A 17492-nucleotide genomic window follows, 5' to 3' on the forward strand; every position below is an offset into this window, starting at 1 on the left:
AATTTCCCAGTCTGGGATCAATAAAGTAATTCTATTCTATTCTATTCTATTCTATTCTATTTAAGAGATAGGATCATTTCACATCTAAGTTGGTTTCATTAGTCAATACTAATATCTTTAAAGTCTACCTTGTTGTGTACCTAAGACACAGCAAGGTGACTTAAACAGTGCCAGTCAAACCTTAAACATTAGACAATTATGTGGGAAAAAAATATGAATTGTATTAATTTAGGGATAGTCTCCTATTTTCTCTACGTCAGTCAAGTGTACAATCATTTTGTGACTTCTTTGAAATTCTGGTGATGCGAAAATCAAAAATAAAAACAGCTGGATGAAAACAGACTTAATGGCAGTTGACCTGCATTAACAACATACAGCATTCAAGCTGTTTACAGCCTCTGAGAAGGTTGTGTGGTTCATCTTCAGTTCAGTCTTTATCTGTGGGTCTTCAGCTTGGTCAACTCAACATGTGCACTTTTGAGTACCAGTGGTTTATTGTAGTGTGACAGTTAAACCACATCATTCTGTCTGTTCATATATCTGAAGATGCTGTTTATGAGAACGGAGCTGCTGCAGCTCTTAAATACACTCAGTGTGGTCAGCAACCAGCATGATGTGGTTGCAGCAGTTTGAACTGAAGCAGACACACCGAGCTCAGAGACGCATTTATATCAAGTTTCCAACCGTCACAGCTCGCTGATTCTCCCCTTGGTGTCCGGTCACAGGAGCATCGATGGCAGCAAGAACTCACACTGCATTTATTTCAGTTTTAAAACCACACACAGCTGTTTACTGTACTGTGGGTCCTCATTCTGTTTGCATTGTGCATCTTCACAAGTACACGAGGAACAGTAAATACAGTTCTGATGGCTTCAGACTATACCACACACACTGTGTTTTGAGGTTCTGGGGGTAAAAAAAAAGATGGTACTGCAGTGGGTAAGAAGCTTTTGCAGAACATGGATCCTCTGCTGCATATGGACTGGCACCCTCTACCTCGGGGCTGAAGGTTGAACAATATGTGGTTGCTCTGCTGAGCTGTGTCTGCTACATCACCTACCATGCAGCTGGTTAGACACATGAAAGCCAAGCTGAACTCCAATAACTTTGGAATATGACTGACTGTTGTATCACACACTGAGCTGGGAGGACCATGAGATTTACTGCACAAAAGCAACCATTCAATCACAATCATTATTGATAGTAATGTGATTACATGGATATGGTAAAGAATTGCACATAGTATTGCTCATGCAATGAAACTCAAGCAGACAGGAAAACAAGAACAAGCCCCGTTAGATTGCAGTTGATTTGAGGACTTTGCTTGCTTACAGCTTCCTGATTGTCGTGCATGACAGGTAAGCTTTTAATTCTTTATTAGTGTAAAGTTTTAAATGCAAAACAAAAAAAAGCATGCCATCACAGGTATGTGTGTTTGCAAATAAGTTTTTTTTTGGTTGTTGTTTTCAGCGGCTTTACTTCATGAAAAAATACTCCTAACTATAAAAATGTGTGATTATTATTGTATATAACTATAACCTCAGATTCCCTTTTTCTGCAACTGGTATCCTAATGAAAATTAACATTTTGTTGCTGGTTTGCAAAATATTACTTTTCAGGATTACGTTTTGATAAATTAATGTATGTGTGTAAGTGATACAAAAACAGACATAACTGTAACACAACAAGGCACCATTAGGTTATCACTGATATCTGTTGCTTGTAGTTTGACGGTGCATTGCCACATCAGCAAAATCTTACAATTTGCCAGTTGCAGCTTTTGCTTCACAAACACTCAATCTGCACTGCATGCATTAATAAACTGTATAGTCAGATCCATGGTGACAACAAGATGATTGGTGAATGTCTTTTGCTGTTTCTTGGAAACTTAAACCAGGAGTCACTAAAGTTTATCTGATAAACAGTTGTTGTGTTGCAGTTAACTGATGAATTAAATAATTTTAATATGATCAGCTTTTTCAACAGTCTGACATTTCTGCTCTTATCTCTCCTCATCAGGTGAAATGTCAAACAAACTGGATAAAACCAGTTATACTCCTATCACTTCTTTTCCCAAGGCTGTTGGTTGTGGCTTCTTGGTGGTCTGGCATTGCTGCATTGAAATGCATATATAAGCTACAGCTTGTTGATGGTTACATTAATAGCATGTTTTAGTTTAAAGCACCAACCCAATGGTTCTCTTCATAATATTAAATCACATTTTAGTTTATGTTGTGTGTAGTGGAAACATAACCTTAACAATACATCAGGGGTGTCATTAGGTTTTAAGGACAGAGGAGGCTGAGCCCCCAAGAGATGCATAAGATGTACGCGAACGTAGCGCGCGAGCACAACATTTCACAAACAGCTAACAAAGACTGAAAGATTATGTTTTCCTTCCTTCCTCCTTCTCTCTCTGTGATAACTTGATCTTCCTCCGCCTCTTGATCCATCTCTGGATCCTTTTGCTCTCTCTGACTTGACCTTTCCTGTTGACCTTTTCCTCCCTCAGCATCTCCCTCTGCCTGACCCTTCAAGATACATTAAAACACACTGAGTTGAATTAATAACTGATCAACATAGAGGCTAATGCCATGAGTTTCGCTCACAACACAATAACTGTTTGCTCCCAAATATTTTGAAGTCGCACAGATTACATATATATATATATATATATATAAATATATATATATATATATATATATATATATATATATATATATATATATATATATATATATATATATATATATATATATTCACGGTGTGCATGCGTAAAGTGAGAAACACAGCTAAAGCTCCGGAAGGAAGTCAGCCAAAGATAGTATATGGTAAAAAGAGTGCACACTTAACTCTATAAACAACCAGGGCCTTCACAATGCAGTTCAGACTAACTAGCTAGCTAAGTAGCAGCGTTCTTTTAGAGCTGGAATGTCACTTTTGACCATGAAACTACAAAGGTGAGACGTGCGAAGACATTGCCTATAGTGTGCAAGCTAGGTTTGTATTTGTCAAACAGGGAGCACTTGGTTCATTAACTACATGGGACTTTCTGCTGTTAGCTGGGGGCGGAGCTAACTAACTGTTACTATCAGCAGTGATGAAAACTTACTTTCCTGAAAAACTTTCTTATATCCATTCTTCTTCATCACGTTCTTCTCCTCATGCTGTTCTAGTCGCTCTGAATGCTTCAAGGTACAACCGCTGCAGGTACCGAGTGCAAGCAAGGTCGAAAACATTGACTGGATTTTCAGTGATGTGGGCGTTCTCTATATGACGCATAGACACTCTCTCTACTTGACACTATGAAGTGAAGGAAAATGACAGATTTATGATCATATTTAGGTGAATAATGACAGGTTACATGATTATTTATTCAAACTCATATTCTAGCCACTTTATATTAAATTTGTGTGTACTTTTTTGTAAAAAATAAATGCAAACATATATTATTATTATTATTATTATTATCATTATTATATCAAATTATTTAGGGGGGCTTCAACACCCTAAAATAGGCCTTATGATGCCACTGCAATGCATCATGCCTTTTACTTTCACAGTCAATTAAAAGCATACAGTATCTGAAATGTCTTACTTGAACACAATTTATTGGAGAAGGGAATGTAGAATGTAATCACATTCTGTTTGCTGTTTACAGTTTTTCTCGATTGTTCACACACATTTTCTGAAAGCATGCCTCATGCTCTCAGAACTCTACACACAAATCAAAAATCACACACACAATGGGCAAAACCCCTCAATTCTCCTGCAAAATTAAACTTTACATTCAAAACAATGTTATTTCTTCTCAAAATGGTATTTTGTTTTCAAATGACACACACAAACCATCAAATGAATAGACATTTATAAGAACCAGTTGAACACTGATGTGCTCAATGTAAAACACTATGATGAATGGAAAACACTTCTTCTTCATTCATCATAATGACTTAGGCCTTTTTTGTTCAGTTACACTTACTACAGTCAGTACATACATACGTGTGATGTAAAATATTTGAGAATATTGTTTTTATACTCAGAACACACAAATACACGGTAACAGATATATTTTATTTTTCCCACAAAAACAATGTACACAGTGTACATCCCAACCAACACAAAGTTGCATATACAACAATATACGGTCTACCTATAAAACAACAGAAGAATTTACTGTACACAGTTACAGTAAAAAAAAAAAAAGGAAAAAAAAACTGTGCAGCATGCTCTCCTCTGTTTCGGTCTGGCCACAGCACCTCATCCACATCACAAGTCATGTTTTCCCTGACCAAGCAGCAAGAGAAACATCGCCTAGCATGGTGAATCCAGCCATGAAAAGCACCAACTGCTATATATCTACATGCGTCTTCCATAGCTTGGAGAAGGGGTATACACATTTGTGGATTTGTGGATTTCGGTCATACACTTTACACAAAATTCTCAATAGGATTGAGGAATGGAGAATATGGAGGGAGATAAAGCGTGGTTAGGCAGTGAACCAGTTACGAACCAGAGCAGCCCAGTGGAAACTTAAGTTGTCCCAAATGACAACGTACCTGATCTGCTCTGGTGGAATGAGTGTGTTGTGTAGGGTGTCCAGGTGTTTGCCCATTTGATGAGTCAGTGAGCATAGTAGGGCAGTTCACTTTAGAATTTTGAATGACAGAGTGTTCTTTGTGAAAGCAAGAGATTTTCTTCATGAAAATTGTGCCAAATGCAGAGAATTGTGTGTAGTGTTTTGAAAAAAGTGTGTTTTAGAACTGCAATTTGAGTGTAAAGCAGGAATTGTGCTTCTAGTTTAGCAGAATTGGTTCAGGGGGTTGGTGCATAAGTTACATGTTGTGGTCATTGTGTCTCAAGTACCAGTTTTTGTGTGTAAACAATTGAGAAAACTGTATACTGCTTATGCTACTGAAGTCGTACAACATACAGAACTGCTAAAAAAAGACCTTGTCATGACTGGATTTCAGCATAAAAGTGCCATATTGAGTGACTTGTGAAAGCCGTCTTGTTGCTGATTTTGTGTCATCCAGTCCTACCTCCATTATCATCATCATGCGTTATTTCTTCCTGCTGGCTCTCGTCTTCGTCTTTCTCGAGTTGACATGTAAGTAGCTGCTCTTGATGATCACTAATATGACAATATTCATTACAGAAATGTAGGCTTACAGAACTGTTTGTAGAAAGAAATCTTGTATTGTTCTGTTTTTTTTATTGGAAATAAAGGTGAAAGACTTACTTGCTACCACCTTTTTATTCTTGGCCATATAATGATTCACTGTTTTTAGTTTTACTAATATCGCTGCTGTGCTTTTGTGATTCTGAAAAGATGAGAACATGGACCAGGACATGATCAAGTCACAGGACAAAGAGAAAGAATCAGAAAAAACACTGACTGCTTTGACAGAACAGATGACGGATACTGAGAACTTGACAGAGCCACAATTTCAAAAGGTAAGACTGAATGTTTGGCAAACTAGGCAGAAACTGAAACAGGGAAAAATGATATAACTTTGCAAATAAACTTTTTGTAGATTTTCAATATGAATGTGCCTTATTATATGTTAAACCAAACAGCAGTTCATTTCAGGATGACAGACAGTTGCATATGGATTTAAGTCTTCTTGGATAAAAAACTGCATAAAGAAAGAAAACTGGTCAAGCAGCTTTATCTTTGAATAAACATGAAGGCTTGAATCTCAGTGAGGACCTGTGCTGCAAAACGTAATGTTCAACTGTGGAAACTGGACCAGACAGAGAAAGTTAATAGACAGCGACTAAACACTAAGACATTGATAAAGCCAATAGAGATATTAGTTTCATCAAACATTTTTTTCTGCCTCTTTGTCTCTATAAACAGCTTATTTTGTTTTTTTTCTTCATTTTACAGAATAACACAAAGCAGAACCAAAAGGACAGACTGTTCTTTAAACCTGCTTTCACAGCCCTCGACCTTGACACAATATTCTTCATTTTATTAACGCACACTTGTGGAGGTAACTCAAACACTTTGGTTTTACGCTAATGTTTTCTGTTGTTTCTTAGAAACCTCCTGTATCAATACATCTTACCTGTGATTTTTAGGTAGATTTATAGTTAACAATGATGATTTTTGCAGTTGTGAAGCTCCGTCCAGTGCATCATTTTGCATCATGATTTTGTATTGTGGTTTCCAGAAAGTGTAATTCAATGACAACTGCTTAAAAATCAAAGCATATTTTTCTGTAACAGATGAGACTGTTTATCATTGAAAAGGTGTTACTACTGAATTTTTATTTGTCTTTTCATTTCAGCTGATTTGGTTCAATCCATTTCCACACTGTCCCAACACATGTGGTCGATTGTCGTCTTGGCTGAATTGGCTTTTAGTTTTATTCTTGCTCTTTATGCCTGGTATTGGAAACGTAAGTCCCACCACTGTCATTTTCAGTGATATGCAGTATGATTCATTTATAGCAAAAAACAATGAATACTAACACAGGTTTCATCATTTCAAATAGCATGGAAACGTTGTTGAAACTGATGTTTCAATGATAAATAGCTTTTGTCTTATCTTGAAATGTGTTGATGGTTACATTAAAAACATGTTTCAGTATAAAGCACCAACCCAGTGTTAAGCTTGATTATATTAATAACATTCTATTTAGTTTTATGTTGTGTGTAGTGGAAAAACTTACACTACATCATGCTTTTTACTTTCATAGTTCATTCAAAGCATACAGTATCTGAAATATCTTACTTTCATGAACACAATTTATTGGAGAAGGGAATATAAAATGTAATGACATTTTGTTTGCTGTCTAATCACAACTTTTGGTGTGTTTCTGCTTTTCAATGTCATGTCTTTTCTTCACAAAAGGTGATGAGGCACAAAAGATGAAGACAGAAAGGGACAACGCCAATACTGCACTGCAGCAACAGAGGGAAGAACTGGAGAAACAGAAGGAAGAACTGGAGAAACAGAGGGAAGAACAGAGGGAAGAACTGGAGAAACAGATGGAAGAACTGGAGAAACAGATGGAAGAACAGAGGGAAGAACTGGAGAAACAGATGGAAGAACAGAGGGAAGAACTGGAGAAACAGATGGAAGAACAGAGGAAAGAACTGGAGAAACAGATGGAAGAACAGAGGGAAGAACTGGAGAAACAGAGGGAAGAACAGAGGGAAGAACTGGAGAAACAGAGGGAAGAACTGGAGAAACAGAGGGAAGAACAGAGGGAAGAACTGGAGAAACAGAGGGAAGAACTGGAGAAACAGAGGGAAGAACAGAGGGAAGAACTGGAGAAACAGAGGGAAGAACAGAGGGAAGAACAGGAGAAACAGAGGGAAGAACTGGAGAAACAGAGGGAAGAACTGGAGAAACAGAGGGAAGAACTGGAGAAACAGAGGGAAGAACTGGAGAAACAGAGGGAAGAACAGGAGAAACAGAGGGAAGAACAGAGGGAAGAACTGGAGAAACAGAGGGAAGAACTGGAGAAACAGAGGGAAGAACTGGAGAAAAAGAGGGAGCAGCAGGAGAAACAGAAGGAAGAACTAGAGAAAAAGAGGGAGGAGCAGGAGATACAGAAGGAAGAACTAGAGAAAAAGAGGCAAGAACTGGAGAAACAGAAGGAAGAACAGAGGAAAGAACTGGACAAACAGAGGAAAGAACTGGACAAACAGAGGGAAGAACTGGAGAAACAGAGGGAAGAACTGGAGAAACAGAGGGAAGAACTGGAGAAACAGAGACGCAGACTCGGGGAACAACTTGAGGAGAATGAGAGAGAGAGGGAAGAGAATAAGCAGAAGCTTCAGTCAGTGGAGAGGGAAATAACAGAGAGAGAAAAGATGTTTGACAAACCAGAGGAATTATTAAGAGAAAAGGAAAACCTCTTACAGGCTCAGTGGAAACTGGATGAGACTAAGAAAATGTTGGAGAAACAGAAACTTGACAGGGAGAAATTGCTGGAGGCCATTGAGAATCTGTTGAGAAGTAACTGACAAAGTGATGTTTAAATCTCTTTATATTAGACAAACAGATGCAAATGTCAACATAATCAGAGCAAACAGTCACCAAAAGACCAACATGTGAAAAAATACAGCATCAAACATTTCATGGTGTCTGGATTAATATCAAACTACAGTTAAATTAATTCATGCTTGCTGAGACTGTTGACAAAACAAACCATAAAGAACACATGCAAAAAAAAAACATGAAGTGTGATTTGTCATTTTATAAAACAGGGTACAGTGTGAAACAATTCATAATCACTAGGTGCAGCAAGGACTGACAGCAAGGACAACATTTATGATGGTGTAATAACAACCACTACATTTATTTGTGTGCAGACAGTATTTCAATAACGTAACATGTACAAGATTTATTATGAGATTTAGAATATCTTTCAACATATCTTTAACAGGTGTCAAAGATATAGATGCACTGCTCTGTCATGTGATTATCATGTGTTTGTCAAGTCAGTTTTTTATATGACTGTTGTAGACATGCTAAAAATCTGAATAAAATCTAAGTTTTTAATTTATTACTGTTGGATTCTATGATCATAAATCTCAATTTACCACAACTTTCTTTATTGTTGTCTGCCAAGGAGGCAACTGCAATAATGTATAAGACCTATACTATAATAATATGTATATGTGATGGTTGCAGAATTCTCACATTGATTTGATTACATCCTTCTCCAACACTCCAGCAGCTGAATGAAAAATGTAAAGTGTTTTCTCCTGGAGACAGATAACAGACCATCCAGGACTGAAGCACCCAATTCATGAAAAAAACAACAGTCATTACAAAAACAATAGCATGTTTCCATTTCCTTCATGATTATATTGTAATCTGCAATGTATTTTTTAATTTTAGCTAATGCTAATGCTAATGCTATTATTAAACAGAAAAATACAATGAAAGTTAAACAGGGAAAACCAGTGGAATGTCTGTGGTTATACTGGTAATTCAGTTAAGTTACGTTTGTATCTGTGGACGTTTTATTTTGTGCTGTTCTACTAATTTCTAATTTCATTTTGTTTTCTTTTGATTTATTATGTTGTTGTCTGTTTTGATGGATATGTTCACCTGCCTTTTATCTCGTGTTATTATTGGTTAAATTACTGTGTGTGTGTTTGTGCATTTAAACAGTTATAGCCATGTATGCAGTACATATATACAGAACTGTACAAATAAATGTTCTATTGTTTAATCAAATTCTTGTCATAATTTCACTATGAGAAATGTATTTATATAATGAACTGACTAAAACATTCAGAGAAACAACAGCAGCATGTCATGTTTGCTTAACTTCCTCATTTTCTATCAGCAAATAAGCAAACAGCAGATTGTTTTCCAACATTCACTTCGTACTCAAGTAAAAAAATGTTGACTTGGACATTTAACTTGCTGTAAGTGTCATTTGTTGTTTTGAAAAGCTCAAATTGTAGATCACACTGACGTCAATATGTTTAAAGATGCTCTAGCAACAGTGCCACTTGGGGAGAAATTAAGTAAAGTGTCTTCATCACAGCAGTTGGTTGATCCAAAAAAAAAAATCTCCGTCACGAAACAGTATAAAAGCTCATAATGTCTCTCAAAATGACTGGTTATAGTATTTAAAATGTACTTTTAAAGTGTACTTAAAATTAAATACTGCTCCATCAGAATTCCTTTATTGCAGTAATATTACAAAAAAACAATAATAATATTAAAAAATAAAGAACATAATAAAAAGGTAAGAAATAGAATAGACTGATATATACATATATACATAAAACCTGTGATGTAACTCATTGAAATGTTTCTAGATTTAACATATTTCTGTGTCTAACACACTTTCACAACTGCTTCTGATTCTACATAGAGAAAAAAAGGGCCACTCACCGTCCAAAAGCTGAAGGTGGAGAAGCTGTGTCCAGCTGCTGATCAAATTAATCATTCAAAAATGTTATTCTTTGATCTGACGCTGAGCCCTTCTTCTGTCTGTCACTACTCGGTGGTACCACTCAAGGTTATACGTCACAAATGACTGCTTTCTAACTATGAGTCTGATTCTGTAAAGTTACTAGTTACTACACTTACCAAATAACTGAAGAGAAGTCTAAGTATGAAGTAGCAGTAACAGTAATTATGTACATGTTGTACCTGTGAATACGTACCAAATATTGGTTGCCAGTCTTTCTGATTATTAATATTCCATTTCCGTATTATTAGCTCATTAATAACAAAAAAAAAAAAGCATATAAGCAACTCAGGACAGAGTGGCAAGTTCTCCAACATATAAACACAGTAAAACAGTATCAGTTGTGCTGTCCTTTAAGGTCAATTTGTTTATTCAGTCATGAAGATCTTTCTCTTCTGTTTCAAATGTCTCCTTCAAAACTGCAGAGTGCACCTTTAAAACATGATCTCCATAAGTAAATGCAAAGGTAAATTAAGTAACAGAAGGAAATATTGATCGCAAATCAGGCGGATCACACTATTAAATTCTCGTAATAATAACTAAGAGCAATAATTGCTTTTTGACTACGAGATTTATTGATTTTTTTTAACCATAGGCTTTTATTTAGAGCATTTAAATCCACAAGAAGTATTTTATCAGTACTCACGGTTCCTTGGAAACTCAGAAAGTTGCTGTAATGATGCTTGTTTACAGCGATGTGGACAAGAAGGCGTGGCCTGACTCTTCTGGCAACCAGCAGCTCTTTAGCTCTTCTTCATCAGCAGTGAGTTCAAGTAAGTTAACTTGTACGGACATAAGCTTTGATTCCCATCTCAAATCTGTGTTGGTGATCTCTAAAATCTGATTTGTGCTGAGATCTAGTGATGTCGCGTTTATGGGAATGTCACAAAACTGATAATTTGCACTTTCAGGAAAGACCATCATGCAGTTTTTCAGAGAGAAAGCCAGTGAAGGATGAAGATGAAGCAGGCAAGAGAAAAGAAGCACAAGGAGCAGAGAACAACTTCCTGTAGCTCCCATGTTGAAGTTTGGCTGTTTTGTTTACTTTCTTCTGTCACTTGGAGGTGAAGATTCATTTTGTTTCACAATGCACATCTGAAGATTAAAGAAGACAGTAATGAAGAAAGCATTACTCATACAGTACGGTTTTGACCATGTTAAGGACTTTTCACAATGCATATTAACCCAGGACAATCCTTTAAAAACAACCAATAAAAGGTTTTTTTAACTACTCAACCATTTAATTACTTTTTGAAAATAGCTTTTTTTTTTTTTTTACTTTTCACCAGCTGTAATGTTAAATTCAGTGTTTTTTCTTCACAGGTACATTTCTGTACTGTGTCCACTTCAAGGTTTTCCATTCCTGTGATACCCACTGAGCCTGTTTTTAATGGGGTTCAGGAATTTGCAAGTCTGTAACATGATTTTAAACATTTCTGAACCAGATTTTCAACAATAAAGCATTCGACCTGTGTAGGTAGACCTCCAACAACAAGCTACTAACTGACAGTGCCATCCTAAAGAGTAAGAAATATATAGAAAAACAAGTTATCAATTCCAACATTGCCCTGATTTTGCTAGCTCTTACAACAGTGACAACCATTGTTGTTCAAGGCCAACAACTAAAGTACTCTAGATTAAAGTTGTAAGTTAAAATAACTCAGACACAGCGCCCTGTGCGAATAGGCTGATATATCAAAATTGGTAAAATTGGAGGAGACAAACTCAGTCATGTTTTATGGAATAATGGTATGTATCTGCTGTGTCTGCTACATCATGCAGCTGGTGAAAAACACACACAAGCAAAGTAAAACTATTTATTGTTCATGAACTTGAATGATTTGGAACATCCTGCTGTTTGGTTATTGACTGTTGTATCACACACTGAGCTGAGAGGACCATGAGATTTACCGCCCCTGATGGGGAAAAGCGTAAAAGCAACCATTCAATCACAATCATTATTGATAGTAACGTATACAAAAATGATCACATGGTAAAGGTAAAGAATTGCACATAGTATTCGTCATGAAATGAAACTCTACCAGACAAGAAAACAAGCTTTGTTAGGTAACAGTTGAGTCGAGGATACTTGTTCAAGACGGCCGCAGCGTGAGTGAACGTGTCTCAAGCTCACGTCTGCATGTTGCTCTTATAGTAGCTTTGTAAGTTCTCCTTTATCCTGATCCATATGTGTTTGACCTGAATTGACTCTCAATATGTTAAGTCACTCTATACAGCTACGAGATTTGTGTATTTCTTTTGCGTCCTTGTCAAACTTTGTGGGACGCCATTCAACAAATCAAGACGTTGTAAACAGGAAAAGGGAGAGTTGCTCTTCTGTGAATGTGTATCTCTGATAAACCTTTATTAAAACACTTACTCGTCTCTTCTCCCTGTTTGAGTAAACATGCATCACATAAAGGAACTGTGGAACCCTTTTAAACAACAAAGAAAAAGGAAAAGAGAATTACGGGACTTGAACTCACATTCACTGAGGGAAAAAAATATTAGCGTGGTAATCGACCCACTACACCGATCAGATCATCCAGGTGAGTTGCGGTACACACAGCCACCTCTCAGACGTAGAAGGAGGCCGGATCGTAACACAGGTGCTCTTAGTTTAACATTTAGCCACACTGTCTCTAATGATTGATCACAGTCTGGAGCACTCTGCTACAATAAAACAACCAGCCACCTGATCATCGTAACATCAAACCTGATGTTTGCAGTGTATTATATTTGGTTTCAACATTATTGTAAATGCCTTTCATAAATGATTTCCTGCAACTGTGGGTAAGAAATTATAGAGACACAAAGTTGTATAGAGGACTTTGTTGGTTTCAGAGGAGAGTTTCAGTATCCACTGATGATTCAAAGCATGAAAGCAAATATGAATCCTCAAAATGTTTGATATCTATATTCTTTAATCTGACTGGTGTAACACTATAATAAGTCTGTTTGATTGTTATACAGACGTGCATGTTTGTGCTATCAAGTGAACACACCTCGTCTAATTATAAACGTTCAAAGTACAAATTCTTTTATTTGAGGACTTTGACTGCAGTTTACTCAGAAGTGAGAAGTGAAACACCTTCGAGCACACAACAGGTTTGTTTGATTTTCTCAACTGAATTCAGTCTTGTTTAGATTGTTGCTATCATGTGTTGAGTTAAGTTCACTATATGTATATAATCCAGTCTGTGGGTCATTTGTCACCTGATTGTCAGCAAAGTCGCTCGTCCTCCGGAAATTTGAATAGAGTTTGTAGTAATGTAAACAGCAAAGGTTTTATTTATTTATTTATTTATTTTTGCATGAGCAGGTGATTTCCCTTGTACTTTTATTAATCAGCTCAGTGTTAAAGTTGACCAGTGTGTAAAAAAACAGGAAGTTAGGACATTACAAAGTTTTACCAATCTGCTAGACAAAGACATGCTAACACCTTATGATGTCATCAGAAAAGTTGTTTGCTGATTCTGTCTCATCCTTATGGTTTATTGATAAGACATGTGTATGATGTCAGTATAATCTCATCAAATGGACTGTTTTTCTGTCAGACACAGGTTGATGTATTCCACCATGACAAATAGGCTTTTGGCAGTTTTGTTTAAATGTACCCATGAATGTAAGGACACTATCACTAAATTACTTTGACAGTGAAAAAGCTATAAAAGCGTGTTTCATCCTTTACCTCCAGATTAATCCTGTCTGAATGTGGCTTTGAATTAAAAGTGTGAAGTTATTTGGAATTATGTTACTGCTACAGATTCTGCACATTTAATTATTTATTCACATGTAACGTAATGGGATTACATTTTCTACACTTAGAACAGTTTGTACACTGATTTAGATGTTTGAGATGGAAACATTGCTTGTAATAGCTGTATTTCTAATAATTACTATTTCATAACTTTGTATTTGAATCTTTATCACTCCAGGATGGTTTGTGCTGTTATCTTCCTTCTAACACTCATTTGTGGAATTTGCCAGCTGCAGCTTTCAATTCATAAACACTCAATCTGCACTGCATGCATCAATTTACTGTACAGTCAGATCAATTGTGACAATTAGATGATTGATGAATGTCTGTCTTTGTTTTTTTTAAACTTTAACCAGGAGTCACCAAAGTAAATCTGGATAACAGTTGTTGTTTTACATTTTAATGAGTTTAAAACAAGTTTGATATAATCAGCTTTTTCAACAGTTTGACATTTCTGCTCATGTCTCTCCTCAGCAGGTGAAAGGTAAACCAAGTTGGATAAAATCAGATGTCTATCCACTGTGTTTCCATGGCTAAGCGTCATGGGTTGGCTGTCTGGGCTGTCTTGGCTGTCTTGACTGTCTTGGCTGTCCTAATTCTTGGTGGTTTCTTGGGGAAATGTAAAAGTAAGCTGCAGCTTGTTGATGGTGACATTAATAACATGTTTCAGTGTAGAGCAACAACCCAGTGTTACTTTTGATTATGTTAAATCATTATTAGTTTTATGATGTGTGTAGTGGAAAACAACTTAAAATTGCATCACGTGTTTTAACTTTACAGTTCATTCAAAGCTGACAGTATCTGAAATGTCTTACAAAATGTAATTTCTATCCATTAGAGAAGGACATGTTGAATTTACTGTACTTCAGTTTGCTGTCTCATGCCACCTTTTTGGTGTGTTTCTATGTTCCTCATTGTCATGTCTTTTCTTCACAAAAGGTGACACAGCTGATTTGCAGAGGAAAAATATATTTCTTCAAAATCAGTTACAAAAGACAGAGAAAGAAAGGGACGACACCTTTTCCACACTGCAGCAGCAGAGGAAAGAACAGAGGGAAGAACAGAGGGAACAACTGAAGGAACAGAGGGAAGAACTGAAGAAAATGAGGGAAGAACTGGAGAAACAGATGGAAAAACTGGAGGAACAGAGGAAACAACTGGAGAAACACATAGAACAACTGGAGAAACAGATAGAACAACTGGAGGAACAGAGGGAACAACTGGAGGAACAGAGGGAACAACTGGAGAAACAGATAGAACAACTGGAGGAACAGAGGGAACAACTGGAGAAACAGATAGAACAACTGGAGGAACAGAGGGAACAACTGGTGAAACAGATAGAACAACTGGAGGAACAGAGGGAACAACTGGAGAAACAGATGGAACAACTGGAGGAACAGAGGAAACAACTGGAGAAACAGATGGAACAACTGGAGGAACAGAGGGAAGAAATGAGGGAAGAACAGAGGGAACAACTGGAGAAACAGAGGGAACAACTGAAGGAACAGAGGGAACAACTGGAGAAACAGAGGGAAGAAATGAGGGAAGAACAGAGGGAACAACTGGAGAAACAGAGGGAACAACTGAAGGAACAGAGGGAAAAACTGGAGAAACAGAGTGAAGAACAGGAGAAACAGAGGGAAGAACTGGAGAAACAGAGGGAACAACTGAAGGAACAGAGGGAACAACTGGAGAAACAGAGGGAACAACTGAAGGAACAGAGGGAACAACTGGAGAAACAGAGGGAAGAACAGGAGAAACAGAGGGAAGAACAGAGGGAAGAACTGGAGAAACAGAGGGAAGAACAGGAGAAACAGAGGGGAGAACTGGAGAAACAGAGGGAACAACTGAAGGAACAGAGGGAACAACTGGAGAAACAGAGGGAAGAACAGAGGGAAGAACAGGAGAAACAGAGGGAAGAACAAGAGAAACAGAGGGGAGACCTGGAGAAACAGAGGGAACAACTGAAGGAACAGAGGGAACAACTGGAGAAACAGAGGGAAGAACAGAAGGAACAACTGAAGAGACAGAGGGAAGGACAGGAGAAACAGAGGGAACAACTGAAGGAACAGAGGGAACAACTGGAGAAACAGAGGGAACAACTGAAGAAACAGAAGGAAGAACAGAGGGAAGAACAAGAGAAACAGAGGGGAGAACAGGAGAAACAGAGGGAAGAACTGGAGAAGCAGAGACGCAGACTTCCATATGTTTCCATGGCTGTGTGTCTTGGCTTGGCTGTCCTTATTCTTGGTGGTTTTGTATGCTGCATCGTTGCGTTGAAACGTAAAAGTAAGCTGCAGCTTGTTGATGGTTACATTAAAAGCATGTTTGAGTGTAAAGCACCAACCCAGTGTAAACATTGATAACATTTAATAACATTTGATCTAGTTTCATGTTGTGTGTAGAGGAAAAGAAAGTGAACACTACATCACACGTTTTACTTTCACAGTTCGTTGAAAGCATACAGCATCTGAAATGTCACACACATTTTATTGGAGAAGGGAATGTAGAATTTGTTTTGGCTGTGTTTCTATGTTCTTCATTGTCATGTCTTTTCTTCACAAAAGGTGGTAAGGCAAAAAAGCTGAAGACAGAAAGGGACAACGCCATTACTGCACTGCAGCAACAGAGGGAAGAACAGAGGGAAGAACTGGACAAACAGAGGGAAGAACTGGAGAAACAGAGACGCAGACTTGTGGAACAACTTGATGAAAATGAGAGAGAGAGGGAAGAGAATAAGCAGAAGCTTCAGTCAGTGGAGAGAGAAATAACAGAGAGAGAAAAGATCTTTGACAAACCAGAGGAATTATTAAGAGAAAAGGAAAACCTCTTACAGGCTCAGTGGAAACTGGATGAGACTAAGAAAATGTTGGAGAAACAGAAACTTGACAGGGAGAAATTGCTGGAGCCCATTGAGAATCTGTTGAGAAGTAACTGACAAAGTGATGTTTAAATCTCTTTATATTAGACAAACAGATGCAAATGTCAACATAATCAGAGCAAACAGTCACCAAAAGACCAACATGTGAAAAAATATAGCATCACATTTCATTGGTGTCTGGATTAAATATCAAACTACACATGAATTTATTCCTGCTTGCTGGGACTGTTGGCAAAAAAACAATTAAAAAAAAGAAACACATGAAATTTGATATTTTAGGAAACATGGTACAGTGCTATATTGGGATTGATTATAACTAAGTGCAACTAAATGACAGCAAGAACAACATTTATGATGGTGTAATAAGAACCACTATATTTAATTAATTGTGTGCAGACAGTATTTTAAAACATGTACGAGATGTATGATGAGATGTTTAAAATCTTTCAACATATCTATAAAAGGTGTCAAATATATTGGTGTACTGCTCTGTGATGTGTTTATTTTTCTGAACAATATATTGATGCTGGCCTGTTTCTGATCATGCACCATCAGGAGGGAAATTTTAAAATCACTCCTTAAAGTGACAATAAACCTGACTGCATTTTAAATAACACGTATGAGGTGGAATTCATTCATCATGGAAAAGCAAATGTCGGCCTACACCCAACAATAACTGGCAATTGTCCTGCCGTACCTTGATTATCATATTTTAGTGATACCCTGGCGATTTGTTTATAGTTAAAATGAAGTTCGGCTGCTGCTGAGTAGAAAAATGGGGCCAAAAAGGTAAATCTAGCTCACTAATCCAGCCCCATGTATATTACATTAGCAGGGGGCAAAAAACCCCACATTTTTTCCCAAGACTGTTTAATGTCTTTCAAGGTCATTCTTCTTC

General features: G+C 37.1%; 1 protein-coding gene across 1 annotated transcript; it reads left to right on the forward strand.

Moving 5' to 3' along the window:
• Positions 1–7281: 7281 nt before the first annotated feature.
• Positions 7282–17210, forward strand: LOC115590426 (trichohyalin-like; the record flags this gene model as incomplete). Its single annotated transcript, XM_030431781.1, has 3 exons — positions 7282–7975; positions 14653–16002; positions 16281–17210. Coding segments are annotated over 3 exons (2415 nt in total), but the record flags the coding sequence as incomplete, so codon positions are not given.
• Positions 17211–17492: the final 282 nt, after the last annotated feature.

This window comes from Sparus aurata, chromosome 10 (genome assembly GCF_900880675.1).
Source record: "Sparus aurata chromosome 10, fSpaAur1.1, whole genome shotgun sequence".
NCBI lineage: Eukaryota > Metazoa > Chordata > Actinopteri > Spariformes > Sparidae > Sparus > Sparus aurata.